The sequence below is a fragment of the Sphaerodactylus townsendi genome, linkage group LG03, assembly GCF_021028975.2.
Source record: "Sphaerodactylus townsendi isolate TG3544 linkage group LG03, MPM_Stown_v2.3, whole genome shotgun sequence".
In the NCBI taxonomy this organism is placed as follows: Eukaryota; Metazoa; Chordata; class Lepidosauria; order Squamata; family Sphaerodactylidae; genus Sphaerodactylus; species Sphaerodactylus townsendi.
In genome coordinates this window covers 175,821,673-175,837,453 of record NC_059427.1, presented here as the reverse complement: position 1 = coordinate 175,837,453, position 15,781 = coordinate 175,821,673, and the positions used below count along the sequence as shown (strand labels likewise).

General features: G+C 48.6%; 1 protein-coding gene across 2 annotated transcripts in view; it reads right to left on the bottom strand.

Annotated features, from left to right (window-relative positions):
* Positions 1-4,581: 4,581 nt before the first annotated feature.
* The window catches only part of PORCN (porcupine O-acyltransferase), a 29,792-nt gene continuing 18,592 nt past the window's right edge, over positions 4,582-15,781 (bottom strand). For both annotated transcript variants that reach the window (XM_048491115.1, XM_048491117.1), the window contains 6 exons: positions 14,524-14,624; positions 13,600-13,676; positions 12,236-12,299; positions 11,335-11,420; positions 9,970-10,080; positions 4,582-6,093 (listed from right to left, as the gene is read on the bottom strand). In XM_048491115.1, coding sequence (XP_048347072.1) covers positions 5,992-6,093; positions 9,970-10,080; positions 11,335-11,420; positions 12,236-12,299; positions 13,600-13,676; positions 14,524-14,624 — 541 coding nt within the window. In that variant the 3' untranslated portion in view covers positions 4,582-5,991. The remainder of the gene's footprint in view (positions 6,094-9,969; positions 10,081-11,334; positions 11,421-12,235; positions 12,300-13,599; positions 13,677-14,523; positions 14,625-15,781) is intronic.

Sequence of the window (15,781 nt, the reverse complement as noted above, 5' to 3'; positions counted from 1 at the left end):
GTTGCCCTCTCCAGAGCAGGTGTCTCCAGCTGCCCCATCCCCAATCGATCACCTCTTTTTCCCATCATTAGTCACTGAATTAATCATTTAACAGGTGTCTTGGCAACGGGGCCAAGTCCACCTTCAGCTGCCGAGGACTGTTGAATAGGGCACGTGTGCATCTGTGATGGATCAGGGGAGTGGTTCAGGTTCAAGTTTTCTTTGCAGCATGGTTTTGTGCTGCAACAGTTTGCCCCAACACCCTACTGTGAAGCCTAGGGTGACCATCCGTCCTGATTTTCGCGGGACACTCACGCTTTTGCGTAGAGTGTCCCGATCCCCACTGGAGCTTATGCCATTGTCGATTAGGACAATGGCGCGTAACACCTGCCTTTTGTGGCGCTCCCAGTCAGAAACGGGAAGCGCCCAGAAGGCCTCGGCTGCCGCCCAGTGCCCTTCCGGAAGCGCTTCCCTGTTTCTGACGGGGCGCCAGCATAAAACAACCTTATCCCTCTACTGACGGCGCTGCCTTGAACTCTGAAGGCTTACCGTTTGCAGCCCCTGTCACAGAGGCGTAGCTGGCTGCAAGCTCCCGATGATATCCTGCCCGGCCTAGCGGCAGCCTTTATCGCCCTGCCCGGCCTGCTTTCCCGTCCCGGGCCAGAAAGGTGACCATCTGGTCACCTTAGTGAAGCCCAATGAGGCTGCCATCTTGGGTAAGGTTACCTGGAGATCTCCTGGAATTACAACTCATCCCACAGCAACCAAGATCAGTTCTCCTGGACAAAATGGCAGCTTTGGAAGGTGGGTTCTATGACTTTGAGGAGATATCTATCAGCAGAGTTTAAAGCAGAGTCACTCTGGTAAGATGAGAAGTTTTTAGTCTTCTTGCACTCACTGCAACCTTCTATCACCCTTGGAAAAGAACACTCTCCACTCAAGATGTTCTTTCCATAGGAAGGCTTTTACTTTAGCAGTTGCAAGGTTACACAAGACTATTCTATTCAAGACTATCAAGCTATACAGAACTCTTCAGCAATTACAAAGTTCAACACACACAGAAATTAACTCAGTCTCTATCTCAACTCAGCTCAGCATGTGCAAAGCATAGATCAGGGATACATGAAGGAGCATCCCCAAAACCTCCTACGCCACAGCAAGGTTGTCCCATGGATCCCAGCACTGGCAAGGCGGTTGGTCAACGTTTCATGATCAATCAAGTTGAACACGGCTGTCAGACCAAGCAGTAACAGCAGCTCCAACCTGCCTTGGTCCAGGAGTCTCTGGGGGTAATCTTTGAGGGCCGTTAGAGGCATTTCCATCTCATGGCCAGCACGGAAACCAGATTGGAATGGGTCCGAGGCTGAAGTTTCCTCCAGAAACCCTGGAGCTGCTCCACAGCTGCTGCCTCAAATACCTTACCCAGGAAAGGAAGATGGGACGCTGGGTGGTAGTTAGATGGATCTAGCGGATCCAAAGAAGTCCTCACCACTGCCTCCTTCAATCCCTCAGGGATGGTCCCTGTACTCCGGGACAGATTAATAATGCTTCCCAGGGGAACCTGCCCTGCATCCAAACTGGCCAAGACCGGCAGGATTGTACCCACTGCATCTTGTTGGAAATTGGTCAAAATTGTCCGTTACAGAACCTGAAGGCTGCCAAGTGGCCTTTAGTTCATTTTATGTTGGCAGGGAGGTCCTGTCAGATTTATAAGATCTTATTCGCAAAAAAGCTCCCCAAAACCTCACAGCTAAGGGACGAATTACCGCCTATTATTCTCTGTATCGAGAAATTTGTACTCTGCATTGTATGATCAGTGTGCCAGTGACAGACAGCTTAAAAGTGATGCTTGTGAGACAGGGAATTCCAAGTGAACTCTTTAACAATAATGGCTGTTAAGTTTTCCAACTCAGAGTTCAAACAGTTTGTGAAAGAACGGGGGTTTCCCCAATGGACCTTCAGTCCCCGTTATCCTCAATCCAGTTGCCTTGTCACAAGACCAGACAGTCAGTAAAAGCCTTCATGAAACCAGCCGTGAGTCCAGGGAATACAAGGCCTTACTGCAGGGGTGGGCAATTATTTTTTTCCATGGGGCCGCATAAGAAACAGGAAATATTGTGGAGGGCCGGGCCCTCCTCCCGTCCAGAGGGGGCGTGCTCAGGTCAGCCCTTCCCGCTCCTTGCCCAGCCGGCGGATTCGCATGTAACAGTCACTCGCTCTGCATACCTCGCCACCTTTTCCTCTCCGGCACTTGCGCCAGTAATGGCCGGGGCTCAAGTGGGGAAGAACTGCAACTTTTAAAGCTCTCACCGCTGATCTCCCCGTCTGTTCCTGACACGGCGCCTGCGTAGAAAGGCAGGCTCCCAAGAAGGGAAGTCTTGTAGCCCAGCGTGAATGACCGAGAGAGGCTTTTTAAAAATAATCCCAGCCTCTTCTCCCGGCCGCCATTTTGATGACAGGTTCTTCTAAAGCAGGGGCCAGTCAGGGTCATCCGGCGGGCCAGATGTGGCCCGCGGGCCGTATAATGCCCAGGTTATACGGCCTTACTGGTATATCCCAGAGCCACCTTAGACGATAGATGGTCCCCAGCTCAAGTTACTCGTGGGCTGGAGGATACTGCCAGTGCTGAAGACTTACTCACCGGACCTGACAACACTGTTGTACAAAGGAAGAAGCATATGATGAAGCAACAGTAAAGACAGAACTATGAGTAAAGGGCTCGGAACTCCCAGATCTGCAACCAGGTGACAGACAGATCCAGTGTGCAGGATGGAAGCAAAACAGTTGCACAAGGCCTGCCCCCTCGGTCTCATCTAGTAGACAGACCAGGAAGAAGCCTTGGGGTGAAATATTTTGGGCTTGCGAGTTCTCCCAGTGGACAAGAAGTGCAGATGCTGAAGGACGACATTTGCACAGGAACTACCTTATACTGAATGAGACCGTTGGTTTATCAAAGTCAGTATTGCCTGCTCCGACTGGCAGCTGCTCTCCAGGGTCTCGGGCCGAGGTCTTTCACGTCACCCTTTTAACTGGAGGCCCCGGGGACGGAATCTGGGTCCTTCCACATGCCAAGCACATGCTGGGCCACTAAGCCAGAGCCCCTCTTAACCAACACCGCCAGGAGCCAGGAGGGCAGCAATGCCCAGTTTCCCTAGTGGGTGGCAAAGGAGGAGGTGCCAGCTGCAGCAAGACTGGCAGAACCTTGTGATGCAGCTTGGCACAGGGCACGGAATGAGCACAACCATTCACTCCAGAGGGATGTGCTGATAACCTCTCCTCCATAGATCTGTACGTTTGTGCCGTCAAGTCGCAAATGACTTAGGGCAACCCCAGAAAGGGGCTCTTAAAGCAAGTGAGAAGTAGAGGTGGTTTGTCATTTCCTGCCTCTGCATTCTCCCTTGGTGGTCTCCCAGCCAATTACCTCCTTCATTTTTAATTTGTCGTAACATCTGCTTGGTTCTATAGAACTTGAAAGCTTGCAGTGTTTTGGGTTAGAGTAGCCAGGCCACGGCTGGCAACCCCCAGGAGAAACTGGAGGGGGGGGGGAGAATCTGGAGCACCCCATCATGCTTGTGTGCCTGTTGCTACCAGTTAGAATGCTCTTATCGTTTCGAAAACCTTTGATTTTACCCTAGAGTTTTAACAAAAGGCTAGAATATCCCCTACGTCACTTCAGATTTTATAGCAGGAGGCCTGGTGTCCTATTTTGCATCCATTTTGTGTTGGCTTCAATAAAGGGCATTTATTACCACCGGACTCTGTTTCTTTTTCTGGACTTTGTATGGCTGTTTATAACACATTCCTTGATTAGACCCCCAACAAACCAACATCTTTGTCTTTTCTGTGTGTGTGTGTGTATCATAAATAAGGAGTAAACTCAACCAGAGAAAAATAACATGAGTGCTTTTCTTAACGTTTATTTAAAACCAAATGCAATAGTGACAATAAAAACCCCTATCCCTCTGACTTTTCTAAACTACAGCAACGTTAAATCCCACTCCCCAATTTCTTATTATGGTAGAAGACAGCAAAAGGGGTCCTGGGAGTTGTGCACTGGCCCGCTTGGGACCACGGGACCCAGAGAGAAGGTGAGTCACACTTGCAGGTCTTACATGCCCAGGAAGATGAGTAGGCAGAAGTAACTCAAGGACAGGGCTCTGCCTCATCATTATAGGTACAGAGCCTAATCCTCTTTTGCAGCTAGCAACTGAAAGTACAGTTTCAGTAGAACTCTAGAGTGTTGACCAGACACGATGATGTCATTTCTAGGCTCATACTATTTAGCTGAAGAAGAAGAAGAAGAAGAAGAAGAAGAAGAAGAAGAAGAAGAAGAAGAAGAAGAAGAAGAAGAAGAAGAGTTTGGATTTATATCCCCCCTTTCTCTCCTGCAGGAGACTCAAAGGGGCTGACAATCTCCTTGCCCTTCCCCCCTCACAACAAACACCCTGGGAGGTGGGTGGGGCTGAGAGAGCTCCGAGAAGCTGTGACTAGCCCAAGGTCACCCAGCTGGCGTGTGTGGGAGTGTACAGGCTAATCTGAATTCCCCAGATAAGCCTCCACAGCTCAGGCGGCAGAGCTGGGAATCAAACCCGGTTCCTCCAGATTAGATACACGAGCTCTTAACCTCCTACGCCACTGCTGCTCCAAGAGAGTTTTGAATTTATTCCCTACTTTCCCCTCCTGTAAGGAGTCTCAGAGCAGCTTACAAACTCCTTTCCCTTCTTCTCACCACAACAGCGAGGCACCTTTTGTGCTAGGTGGGGCTGAAAGAGTTCTGAGAGAACTGTGACTAGCCCAAGGTCACCCGGCAAGTTTCATGCGTACGAGTGGGGAAACATCCAGACCACCCTATAAGTGTCCACTGCCGTTGTGGAGGAGCGGGGAATCAACGTTGGTTCCCCAGATTAGAATCCGCCGCTCTGAACCATGATATCACACTGGCAAAAGCCACATTTATAAGCACAGAACAGAGGGCGTTACCATTATAGTGAATCAATTAATTCAGAATAATGATATGTTTGGGCTGCAGGTACTCCCCACAGCTCACACATCCTGGACCCCACAACCTGACATGGAGCCATTTCAGCTTTAATTTAGAAAAATGAGGACAGCACGTGTCCTCCCTCCACACGTCTGGGAAAGGGGGCGTTTCAGAGCTTCACGAATATCTCTGCTCTTCCTGCACGGATAACTTTTGCCTTCTCACCTGCGTTAGGCCGGTCCCCGATATCCTTTTTTTTTCTTTCTGCCTCTGCTAAATGAAAAGTTTGGATGCACTGAACACAGAGAACCCGGAAGCAAAATAAATTATGCAAAACTGCTGGATTTGCATACTTTAATTTTGCATTGCCGGATGGCCGGGTTGGCGAAGAGTCGCTGTGCCTTACGTCCATGCTGGGAAAGGGGATATTTTTAAACCCACGTTAAAAAATTTTTTAAAGATAAACATTCCAACCAGCTGATCATCGGAGTGTTACGGCAAAAGGGTCAGCAATCCAGCAAAAACAAGGGGGGTCGGGACTGCAGTGGGTGCTGGCTCCAGAAACGAGCAGAAGGGAATGAGAGAGCGCATGCACTGCATTTAGGAGGGCAACCGGTGTTATTATACAACCACGACAAAAGAAGAGCTGTTGCAGTTGCTATAGATTGCTACTAGAGGGACCCCCCAAGACAGACACATGTGCTGTTGTTTTCCCGGGCAGTCATTTGGTGGAGGGCTTTTTACATCAGCGCACTTTGAGCACGCTCTCCCCGTCTCTCTCTCTCTATAGTCCTTTGTTTGACCTAATTTACTTCTTTTTGAGGGCAATGGGTCAGGATACACCTCAGGTCACCCCAGCTACTGATCCCTTCCTTGAATAAGGATTCCACAGAGAACGGGATCATGCAACATCTGGAGTGTTCAAGTCTTCAATGGCGTCTAGTTGTCTTTGAGGGAAAGGCGGGTCCTGAGTTCCGCCTCTCCTTTCGTCCTCCTGTTCCATCTCCTCCAATCCACACAGAGGTCAAAGTTCAGCTGATGAGCCGGTAGAAGACCCAGCACCCAAAGGTGACCCAATGGCTTGCCCAACTCAGCTCAGACCATTTGTAGATAGTGTAAGACATGCCATACCCCTGAAAGAAAGCAAAGGGTTACATATTTTCATTTAGTTCATTTGAGAAATGTATATCTTACCTTTCTGCCTTCATGACAGTCAAATATGGCTGAGTCAAAACATGTCTAATAAAACAAACTAAAACCAACCCACCCCCCATCATTAAAACAATTATGGTTATGGCATTGATGACTTGATAGAATCATAGAGTTGGGATAGAATCATAGAAGGGACCACACAGTCCATCTAGTCCAACCGCCTGCTCCATGCAGGATCAGCCTAGAGCATCCCAGAGAAGTGTTTGTCCAGTCAATGAGGCGGAGCTCTCCACCTCTCTATTCCACTGTGCACAACTCTTACAGTAATTTTTTTCTCCCCTTATCCAGTCGGAACCTTGTTCCTGGATGTTATGCCTCATTATAAAGGAAGCCACAGTCAGACAGTCTGCAAGACCCGTGCAAGGCTGTTAATGGTAGGGCATTTTGTGGGGGGTAGTGGAAAATGCCATCAAGCCACAGCTGTCTTATGGCAACCCCATAGATAGATACCAAGCAATCCTTTTTATCGGAGTATTAGAACTTGGGAGAGAACCTAGAGCTGGTTAAGACCATGTTGGGGGCTGTGTGTAGACCCTTCGGCGCCTGTGTTCCCTCCACTCCTGGTCCGACGGTTTGTGCACGGTGCTGGCAAGCTGCTTCCGAGTTGGCTGGCCGCTTCAAATTAAGCCTGTCTACCTTTGAGAGGGGGTTGGTGGCAGAAGCCCCCTGGTTGTATGGAGACCTCGACAAGGTGATACTTGGAGCTCGGTGGGACCTGTGGACTATGTGGGAGGGGAGGTCAGTGGCAGAGGCCCCCTGGTCCCCGGTGGGGAGGTCAGTGGCAGAGGCCCCCTGCCGATAGTCAGCAGAGGCTTCCCAACGATAGTTGAGGACTCCAACGTGACGAAGGCTGGGACGGCCGTGGAGCCTGCAGGGGCTTCTAACCGGCGGCAGCAATTTGCGAACGACAGTAGCGGTGGGGCCAAGGAAGGGCATGCCCGATTGTGACTTAACATCCCCTTTCAGTACCAGCTGCAACCTAAGTATTGCGGGTCGCAACGAAAGTAACAAGAGCCAGTGGCAGAGGCTCTCGTGTGGTAGCAGTCACTCCTTTGACTTGTCGTAAAAGGGTGGGGTTCGGTGGCAGAGGCCCCCTCCGAATATTTACTGAGAAGCTTCTGGGTAGCTGCAACTGGATATGCCCTAAAATAGCGACAGTGTTAACAGCTACGGTGGCCACTGAATTGGACTGAGCGCCGTTGCCTACGGTGGCGGTGCACTGGCTGTGAGAGGGCTGGACACGGATTTGTGGTTATTCTTTATCACCTGTGTCCACTGGGACTAGAGCACTGTTGCCTAAAGTACATTTTACGTAAGTTTTGTATAGGGGAATTAGTTAGGATAGGTAGTTAGTGGTAGGTTCCCCTATGGGATAGTTTTGTCCTGTTGTAGCAGTTGAGGGGCACTAGATTAGTTGATTGTTAGTTAGCTTAACAATTGTAGTAGGTTTTGTTGTTGGTGGAATGCTTTAGTTCAGTGTTAGTTGTTAGGCTAGGTTGGCTGATGCCACTTAGTATTAGATAGACTGGATTACTATGGCTTTTTTTGTCTGTGCCCACTGAGTGGCCGAGGGGAGGGTCAAGGATCCCTGTGATTTCGGGGCATGGGAGGTATGACGGGAAGCCTAGGCCAAATGAGAGACATCGAGGGAGATACGATGATGCCCGCTCACTGTCTGGCCGACCGATGGCCTATCCCTGCAGGCTGTGCGGTTGGGGTCTTTGACTCTGCTTCGAGGTTGCTGTTGTTGATTGCGAGGTCCATTAATAATAAATCTGCCGTCCTCCGGGACTAGATTGGACATCAGGCCGTGGACCTCGCATGTAGAACGGAAACCCGAGTGAGGGTGGGGGGGAGATGGTTGACCTCAATGATCTCACCCCAGCAGCCTCAGACACGGGGTCGGGGTGGGGCGTGGTGATGCTTGTCTGAGATTCCATCTCCTTCAGGACGTCCCCTGTCCTGTCGATCAATGGATTGGAGTGTTTAGGCTTTCGCTGGGATTCCTTGGAGAGACTGGCTGTTCTTCTGGTGTACCAGTCGCCTAGCGCGCTGGTAGACAGCCTGTCACGACTCCTTGAGGTTGTCTCTGGGTGTTGCTGTACCCCAACCTATTAGTGTTGGGTGACTTCAATGTTCACGTTGACTCGACCTCTTCTGCGGCAGCCGTTCATCTAGTGTCACCCATGGTGAGGCCAGGTGAACTCTCCCTTGTGAACGTTGGGAGTCCCTCACATCAGCAGGGCCACACTTGGGATCTGAGCTTCGTGGCAGGTGCGTATGTGGGCTTATCCTCCATGGATAGAGTGCCGTGGTCTGACCACTATGTCCTAAAGGCTCGGATTGATGCTACTGCACCCCCGTCTAGGCGACGGGCATATCGGAGGGGCCGTGTCTCCCCGTATTGCCCCACTAGGCTCCGCTCCTCCACGAGAGGTGCACTTACTGGAGGTCTCTGGGCCAAAAGACCACAACTGGCCTCTATGAGGGCCAGGGCTTTTACGACCCTGGCCCCCACCTGGTGGAACAGGCTCCCTAGAGAGACCAGAGCCCTGTGGGACTTGCAGAGTTTCCACAGGGCCTGCAAAATGGACCTGTTCTGCCAGGCGTTTGGCCAGCCGGGCTGACCATATAACCCCATTCCATCCAGGCCTCTGGTGGGCACGGGTGGGGGTGGGAGTTGCCATCATTTGTTGCAGTATTGCTGGTTCTATTTTTATGGTTTTATGATTAATGTTTTTATTCTAATCGGTTTTATATTGAATGTTTGTTACGATTGTTTTATTATTTACTTTACTGTTCATCGCCCTGAGCCAGCCGGGGAAGGGCAGCCCAGAAGTCTAATTATAAACAAACAAACAAACAAACAAATAAAAGGTTTTCAAGGCAAGAGACGACTGGAGGCAGTTTACCCTTGTCTGCCTCTGCGTGGGCTGAGAGAGTTCTGACAGAACTGTCACTAGTACATGGTCACTCTGCAGGCTTCATGCGGAGGATGGGAAATCAAACCTGGTTCTTCAGATTACGGTCCACTGCTCTTAACCATGACACCACCCTGGCTTTCTTAGGAGATTTTAGAGGTCATTAATTCATAGGGTCACCATAGGTTGGAAGTTAACTTGATTGGACTTCATACGTCGTCCTTTGCTCTGGGGCGTTTGGTGTCTGTACATAGTTTTGATCTTAAATTTCCCAGGCAAACCCGATGAATTTTATACTTTCCTCCTCTCAGACTGTTCTCAGGAAACCATCTGTTAAGGTGGGCAAATGTTGCCCTTTGCTTTGGCACGCTCAACAAGGAAGCTGTTGGTTATTAACTGTTATTAATTATGTCTTCACTACTGAAGCTTATGGTCAGTCCCTGAAATTTTATTGTGTACAGATGTGCTGACGACTGTGTGTTTGTCAATCTTGGCTGATCAGTGGTCACAACAAATAAAGACTAATACCCAAGCTAAGATACATACAAAAACATAAAAACAAAAATGGGGCAGGAAGGAGGGATCGATGGGAACGGAAGCTTAACAAAGAGAAAGGATGTTTTTTCCTCACAATTAATTTAAAACATTTTTGAGGTAGGATATAAAACATTTCCTCTATGGAGCTCTTTTCATGAGTTTTCCATTGATTGTGACGCTCTATATCTCCAGGATAGTGGATTATGGACTACACGACAAGCCATCAGTTCGCCAGCATGGCCAATTGGCCATGCTGGCAGGGGCTGATGGGAATTGTAGTCCATAACATCTGGAGTGCCAAAGGTTCGCCACCACTGGTTTATACCCCACCAACCTTACCTGTTCTTCCACAGAGTCATCGGCGTCCATGTCAAATAGGGACCCGAGGTAGGTCAGGTGAAAGACTGCTAGAGCCCCAAAGAGCAAGTTGAGGAGGCGAACCCAAAGATCCTGTGGAGGGAGAAACAACGGCTCAAGCTTTGGGTGGCCAGGGATTTCCCCTCCAGACCGCAGGGCGGGGGGAAGAGCTAGAATATATTTTTTCCTGCCTCAGGCCCTGGAATGTGCGATTCCTCCCCACTCCAACCATTTACAGAAAAAAATGATTTCGGGAGGCAGAGCTAAGAAAAATTTGTTCACTTCCTTTATACCTTGTCTTTCTCCCTACTGAGATCCAAAGCCTTCCACATCATTCTCGTCTCCTCCATTTTATCTTCACAACAACGGCATTTTCTTAGGTTTGCTGGCAGCCCTGAGTTGTGATTTCAATTTTGGTTTTTATGCTCTGAATGTATAAGCTGCCTTGAGCTCCATAAGGGAGAAAGGGGGCTAAAAATGTTTTAACCAAATACGTATGTGTTTATTTTATTAAACCACACTCTTCCCAACCCAACGGGAAATAAATAAATCCTGTGAAGTAGGTTAGGCTGGGAGCGGGTGATCGAGTATCATCTGCCAGTCCCTGGGTGATGAGGACTCTGACATAGAAGACACCATGGATCCAGAACTGACTGCTCCAAGCCCTTCATGGATCCAGAACTGACTGCTCCAAGCCAGCTCCAAGCCCTTCTCTGCCAGTCAAGGCAGAGTCTGGTGCTGTACAGCTGGGAGAGCAATCAGTCATTTCAGATGAGCTGCATGAAGGAGACAAAGTCAGAGGCTGCAGCTACCCAGTAAAAGGAGAAGTGCCCATATCACTGCTTGGTATGGCAAAAAGGTCTATGAGCTGGAGGCGTCTGCTTCCAAAGAGAACCAAGTCTCTGCAAGAGCCAGGCCCCATTAGCAGGGGCCTTCTACTTAAGCCCTGCCTTGGGCTTGGCTCAGCCTGGGTGTAATGGGTGCACATTCTGGTAAGCTCCATGTACCTGATCTCCTTCTGACCTCCAGCTCTCAGCTTGCCTGCCTGCCTGCCTGCCCTTCTGCCTTGACTCTGGACCATCTGACTGAGCCTTTGCTTGCTGCCTGCCTCGACTCTGGACTGCCTGACCGCACCTTCGCACCTGCCAGCAGCACACCCAGCAAGCCTCCATGGCAGAGCAGAGATTTTAACCTGGGCCACTCCAATTTTCACCTGGCCCTCTAACCACTACACCACTCTGGTTCTCTCTATCCAAGTGCTTGGGATACCAAGAAAGGAAACATCAGCCAGGTGAACGGCTGGACCAACAGCATCCTTTGACCGTGGGCACTTTTGACAAACCTCACCGTGTTGTGGCGATGTGAGCACCCTGGCTGGCACTTCTTGGAGAGTATGCAGGCGTTGAATATGACTGACAGTCGCTTCCGAAGAACTAGGGGAAACCCACACATACATGCAAGTTAAGGTATTTGAAGGTCTGTGTCAAAGCCCAAAGCAATTTGCATCTTGAGAGGGAATGGGCGAGATGGGATGTTGAAGTGGAAGGCAGCAGCAAAAGAGAAGACCCATCGGGGGACGGACAGACTCAAGAAAGGAAGCCACGTCTCACACTTTGCAAGACCTGCAAGGCTCTGCAAGGCAGCCACGTCGATCTCCTGTAATCTAGTAGAACGGCTAGATGGCAGCTGCACCAGAGAGACCAACAAGATTTTCAGGGCGTGAGCTTTTGAGAGTCAAATCAGGTACAATAATTGCTCTTTCCGCATAAAACTTTTTAGACGTTCCCTCCATGGAGTTCCACATGGTTTTCACCCCAAACATTTTATTTGTAGCCTCAAAAAGTTTTAAATGCACCCCTTTTAAAGTGATTTTTGTTGAAACCTGTGCTTGAAGTTTTCCAGTTAGGAAAGAAACTGATTGGGTAGAAGGAAGGAAATGTTCTCTACTTTTAAGGAGTCTCAAAGCAGCTGACAATCACCGCCCCTTCCCCTCTGCACAGCAGACACCTTGTGAAGTAGGTGAGGCTGAGAGAGTTTGTGTTCTTATTATTGCACAGGTTTCTAAGTGGCAATCTGTAAACTGCTTCGAGCCACCAGAAAAGGTGGGATGACACACCTAATAAATATGGAGTTGAAATGGCTCCCACCTGCATAGATTTTTGGTCCTGATAGGATATGACCAAGCAATGGCACCTAGGAACTGGGAGATGGGATGTCCCCCCCTAGCAGAAACATAGCGATGACTCACCGTGTTCAATGTAAGTGATGAAGCCAAGAGATAAAAGCACAGCAGCCAGATGGAAACTCAGTCCCTGGGAAGAAGGTTGCAAACAGAAATATTTAACCCCTCTTCTAAGCCAGGAAGTAAATCCCATTCACTTTGATGGCACATTTCCAAGTCAGCGCACTTCAACTAACAGGCACAATCTGAAACATTCTTACTTTGAAGTAAGTGTTATGAAAATTGGTCTGTAGCTCAATTCATCTATTTCTTTATTTAGCATATTCATCCCACCATTTTTTCAAAAAGCTCAGGCAACACACATCGGAGGAAGGGAAAGGAGTTTGTCAGCCCTTTTGAGTCTCTTTGCAGGAGAGAAGGGGAGGGGGTATAGATCCAAACTCTTCTTCTTCATCACCCTCACAACAACCCTATGAGGTAGGTTATAGGTTGAGAAAGTAATTAGCACAAGTCATGCAGTGAGATTCATGGCAAAATGCGGGTTTGATCCTGGGCCTCCACACATCGAAGTCCAGCACCTTAACAGCTACACCAAGGTGATTCTTGAGCCCAGTGGAGCCGGAGGTAAAAGAGGGTTAAGGCTGGACCACCTGCCAATAATTTATCTAATCCCCTTTTCAAGCCACCTATGCTCAGGGGAGGCCATCACTACCTCCAGTGGCAATGAATTCCAAAGTTTAATCCCTTAAGTAAAGAAATATTTGCTTTTGTTCATCCTGAAGCTCACCGGTTTCATTGGATGCTGTCAAGCTCTGGAAGAATTTTTAAAATATCCTGCTGTTCTCTACTTTTAAGGAGTCTCAAAGCAGCTGACAATCACCGCCCCTTCCCCTCCACATAACAGACACCTTGTGAAGTAGGTGAGGCTGAGAGAGTTTGTGTTCTTATTATCGCACGGGTTTTTAAATGGCAACCTGTAAGCTGCTTCGAGCCACCAGAAAAGGTAGGATGACAAACCTAATAAACTTGGAGTTGAAGGTCCTGATAGGATATGACCAAGCAATGGCACTTAGAAGAAGAAGAAGAAGAAGAAGAGTTTGGATTTATATCCCCCCTTTCTCTCCTGCAGGAGACTCAAAGGGGCTGACAATCTCCTTGCTCTTCCCCCCTCACAACAAACACCCTGTGAGGTAGGTGGGGCTGAGAGAGCTCCGAGAAGCTGTGACTAGCCCAAGGTCACCCAGCTGGCATGTGTGGGAGTGCACAGGCTAATCTGAATTCCCCAGATAAGCCTCCACAGCTCAGGCGGCAGAGCCGGGAATCAAACCCGGTTCCTCCAGATTAGATACACGAGCTCTTAACCTCTTACGCCACTGCTGCTCCTGGGTTAGGAACTGGGTTTTGGTATAGAATATACATGAGATACTTACATGTAAGAGGGCGCTGGTGGCATAGGTGACAATGATTGCCGAGAAGGTGCCCAGTTTCAGGGAGTTCTTAAAGACATCTGGAAACAGAATATGTTAGTAACTGGGAAGCTCCTCGCGCCTCCATGAAGACTTCCTCCTCTACCAAGATGCAAAAATATAAAAGTGACTTTACCCAGTTCTCAGGTAACCCACCACCAAGATTTGGTTCTCTAAGCATTTTCCCGGTTTTGTTCCAACCTCAAATAATCTGAATGTAACAAACTCCCTTGGTTCTCTAGCGAATCAGCTGGGAATGGAGATCACTCCTATTTGCATAGATTGTATGTTGCAGTTGGCTAGAAGTGAGTAGTTGCCACCATGGCTAGCCTTTTGTATAATAGGATATGTCTCATTTGCTGTAAGTTTTAAGGATGTTTTTTAAAAAAATCAGAGAATCACAATAGATAATCTTTGGCAGGAAGGATCAATAGGCAGTGGTACACCAAAGAAACTCGCTGGGAGGCAGGAGGATTGGGGAATTAGGAAAACATCGAGTGTCCAAAGTTAGTGGTAGCATGCTAAAAGGTAAAAGGCTTCTGGGTTTCATGGTTCCTCTACTGAGGAAGCTGCGTCCATAGTGGATAGGGTTAACAGGAGGCGGCACGTCACCCTTGCGGATAGAAGTAGGGATGGAGGAAGAGTGAATTATTAGTAACTGTTTAAAAAACCCTGCTTCTCAACAAGCTAGTTCTGCATCCCACTGGTAGTATGTGTCCAACTGATTGAAACACGCTGCTGTATAAGATCCCGCACCTCCAAACTTCCTTGAGAAGGACCCATTACCAGATGAATCAAGCACAATTATCCAAGGCTGATCCCCTCAAGGCAGAATGTTTCTAAAGCACCCTCCCCACTTCAAATTACAGTAAACACAAAATCTCTTACAGGTGTTCAGCCAACGGGACATGGGCAGATTCCAGCTGGTGACCACTTCTACCATAGAGCGGGGTAGTTCCACATTCAGGGGGCGTGATACTGTCAGATCCCTGAAAGGAAGCAGGGGAACAACGTGCAAATTAGATCTCAGAGTTCAGAAATCTGGGGGATTCTTGACATTTATGCGTTTAGTCCAATGATTCTCAACCTTCCTAATGCCGCGACCCTTTAATACAGTTCCTCATGTTGTGGTGACCCCCAACCCTAACATATATCTGTTTTACAGATGGAGAACACTGATGCAGAGAGTCTTAGGCGACCCCTGTGAAAGGGTCGTTCGACCCCCAAAGGGGTCGCGACCCACAGGTTGAGAACCACTGGTTTAGTCCATTGTACTTCACTCTCCTTCCAGTTAGCTTAGGGCAGTGGTGGCGAACCTTTGGCACTCCAGATGTTATGGACTACAATTCCCATCAGCCCCTGCCAGCATGGCAAAGTGTGAGATGGATTTGTAATTGGCTGACTGGCCGAACACAAAGGATGCTCACCAATGGCTCATTTTCATCCTGGAGAGAAGTGGCTAGTGGGGTGCCACAGGGTTCTGCCCTGGGCCCAAGTGCTATTAAATATCTTTATCAGTTACTTGTATAATGAAATAGAGGGCGTGTTTATCAAATTTGCAGATGATACCAAATTAGGAGGGGTAGCTAATACCCTTGAGGACAGGGGCAGGAACCAAAACTAACAAAATGAATTTCAACAAATGTAAGATTCTACACTTAGGCAGAAAAAGTGAAATGCACAGATATAGGATGTGTAACCCCTGGCTGGACAACAGTAATTGTGAAAGGGAGTCTTAGTAGACCACAAACTGAACATGAGTCAGCAGTGTGATATGGCAGCCAAGAAAGCCAATGCAATTCTGGGATGCATCAATAAGAGTATAGTGTCCAGATCGAGGGAAGTAATTGTACCACTCTGCTCTGCATTGGTCAGACCTCACCTAGAGTACTGTGTTCAGTTCTGGGCATCGCAATTTGAGAAGGATATTGACAAGCTGGAACGTATCCAGAGGAGGGCAACCAAAATGGTAAAAGGTCTGGAATCCATGCCCTACGAAGAGAGGGAGCTCGGGATGTTTAGTCTGCAGAAGCACAGGTCATGTTTAAACATTTGAAGGGATGCCATATTGAAGAGGGAGCAAGCTTGTTTTCTGCTGCCTCAGAGACTCAGACGGATTCTGCATGGGCGAATTCACCAGTGCAAG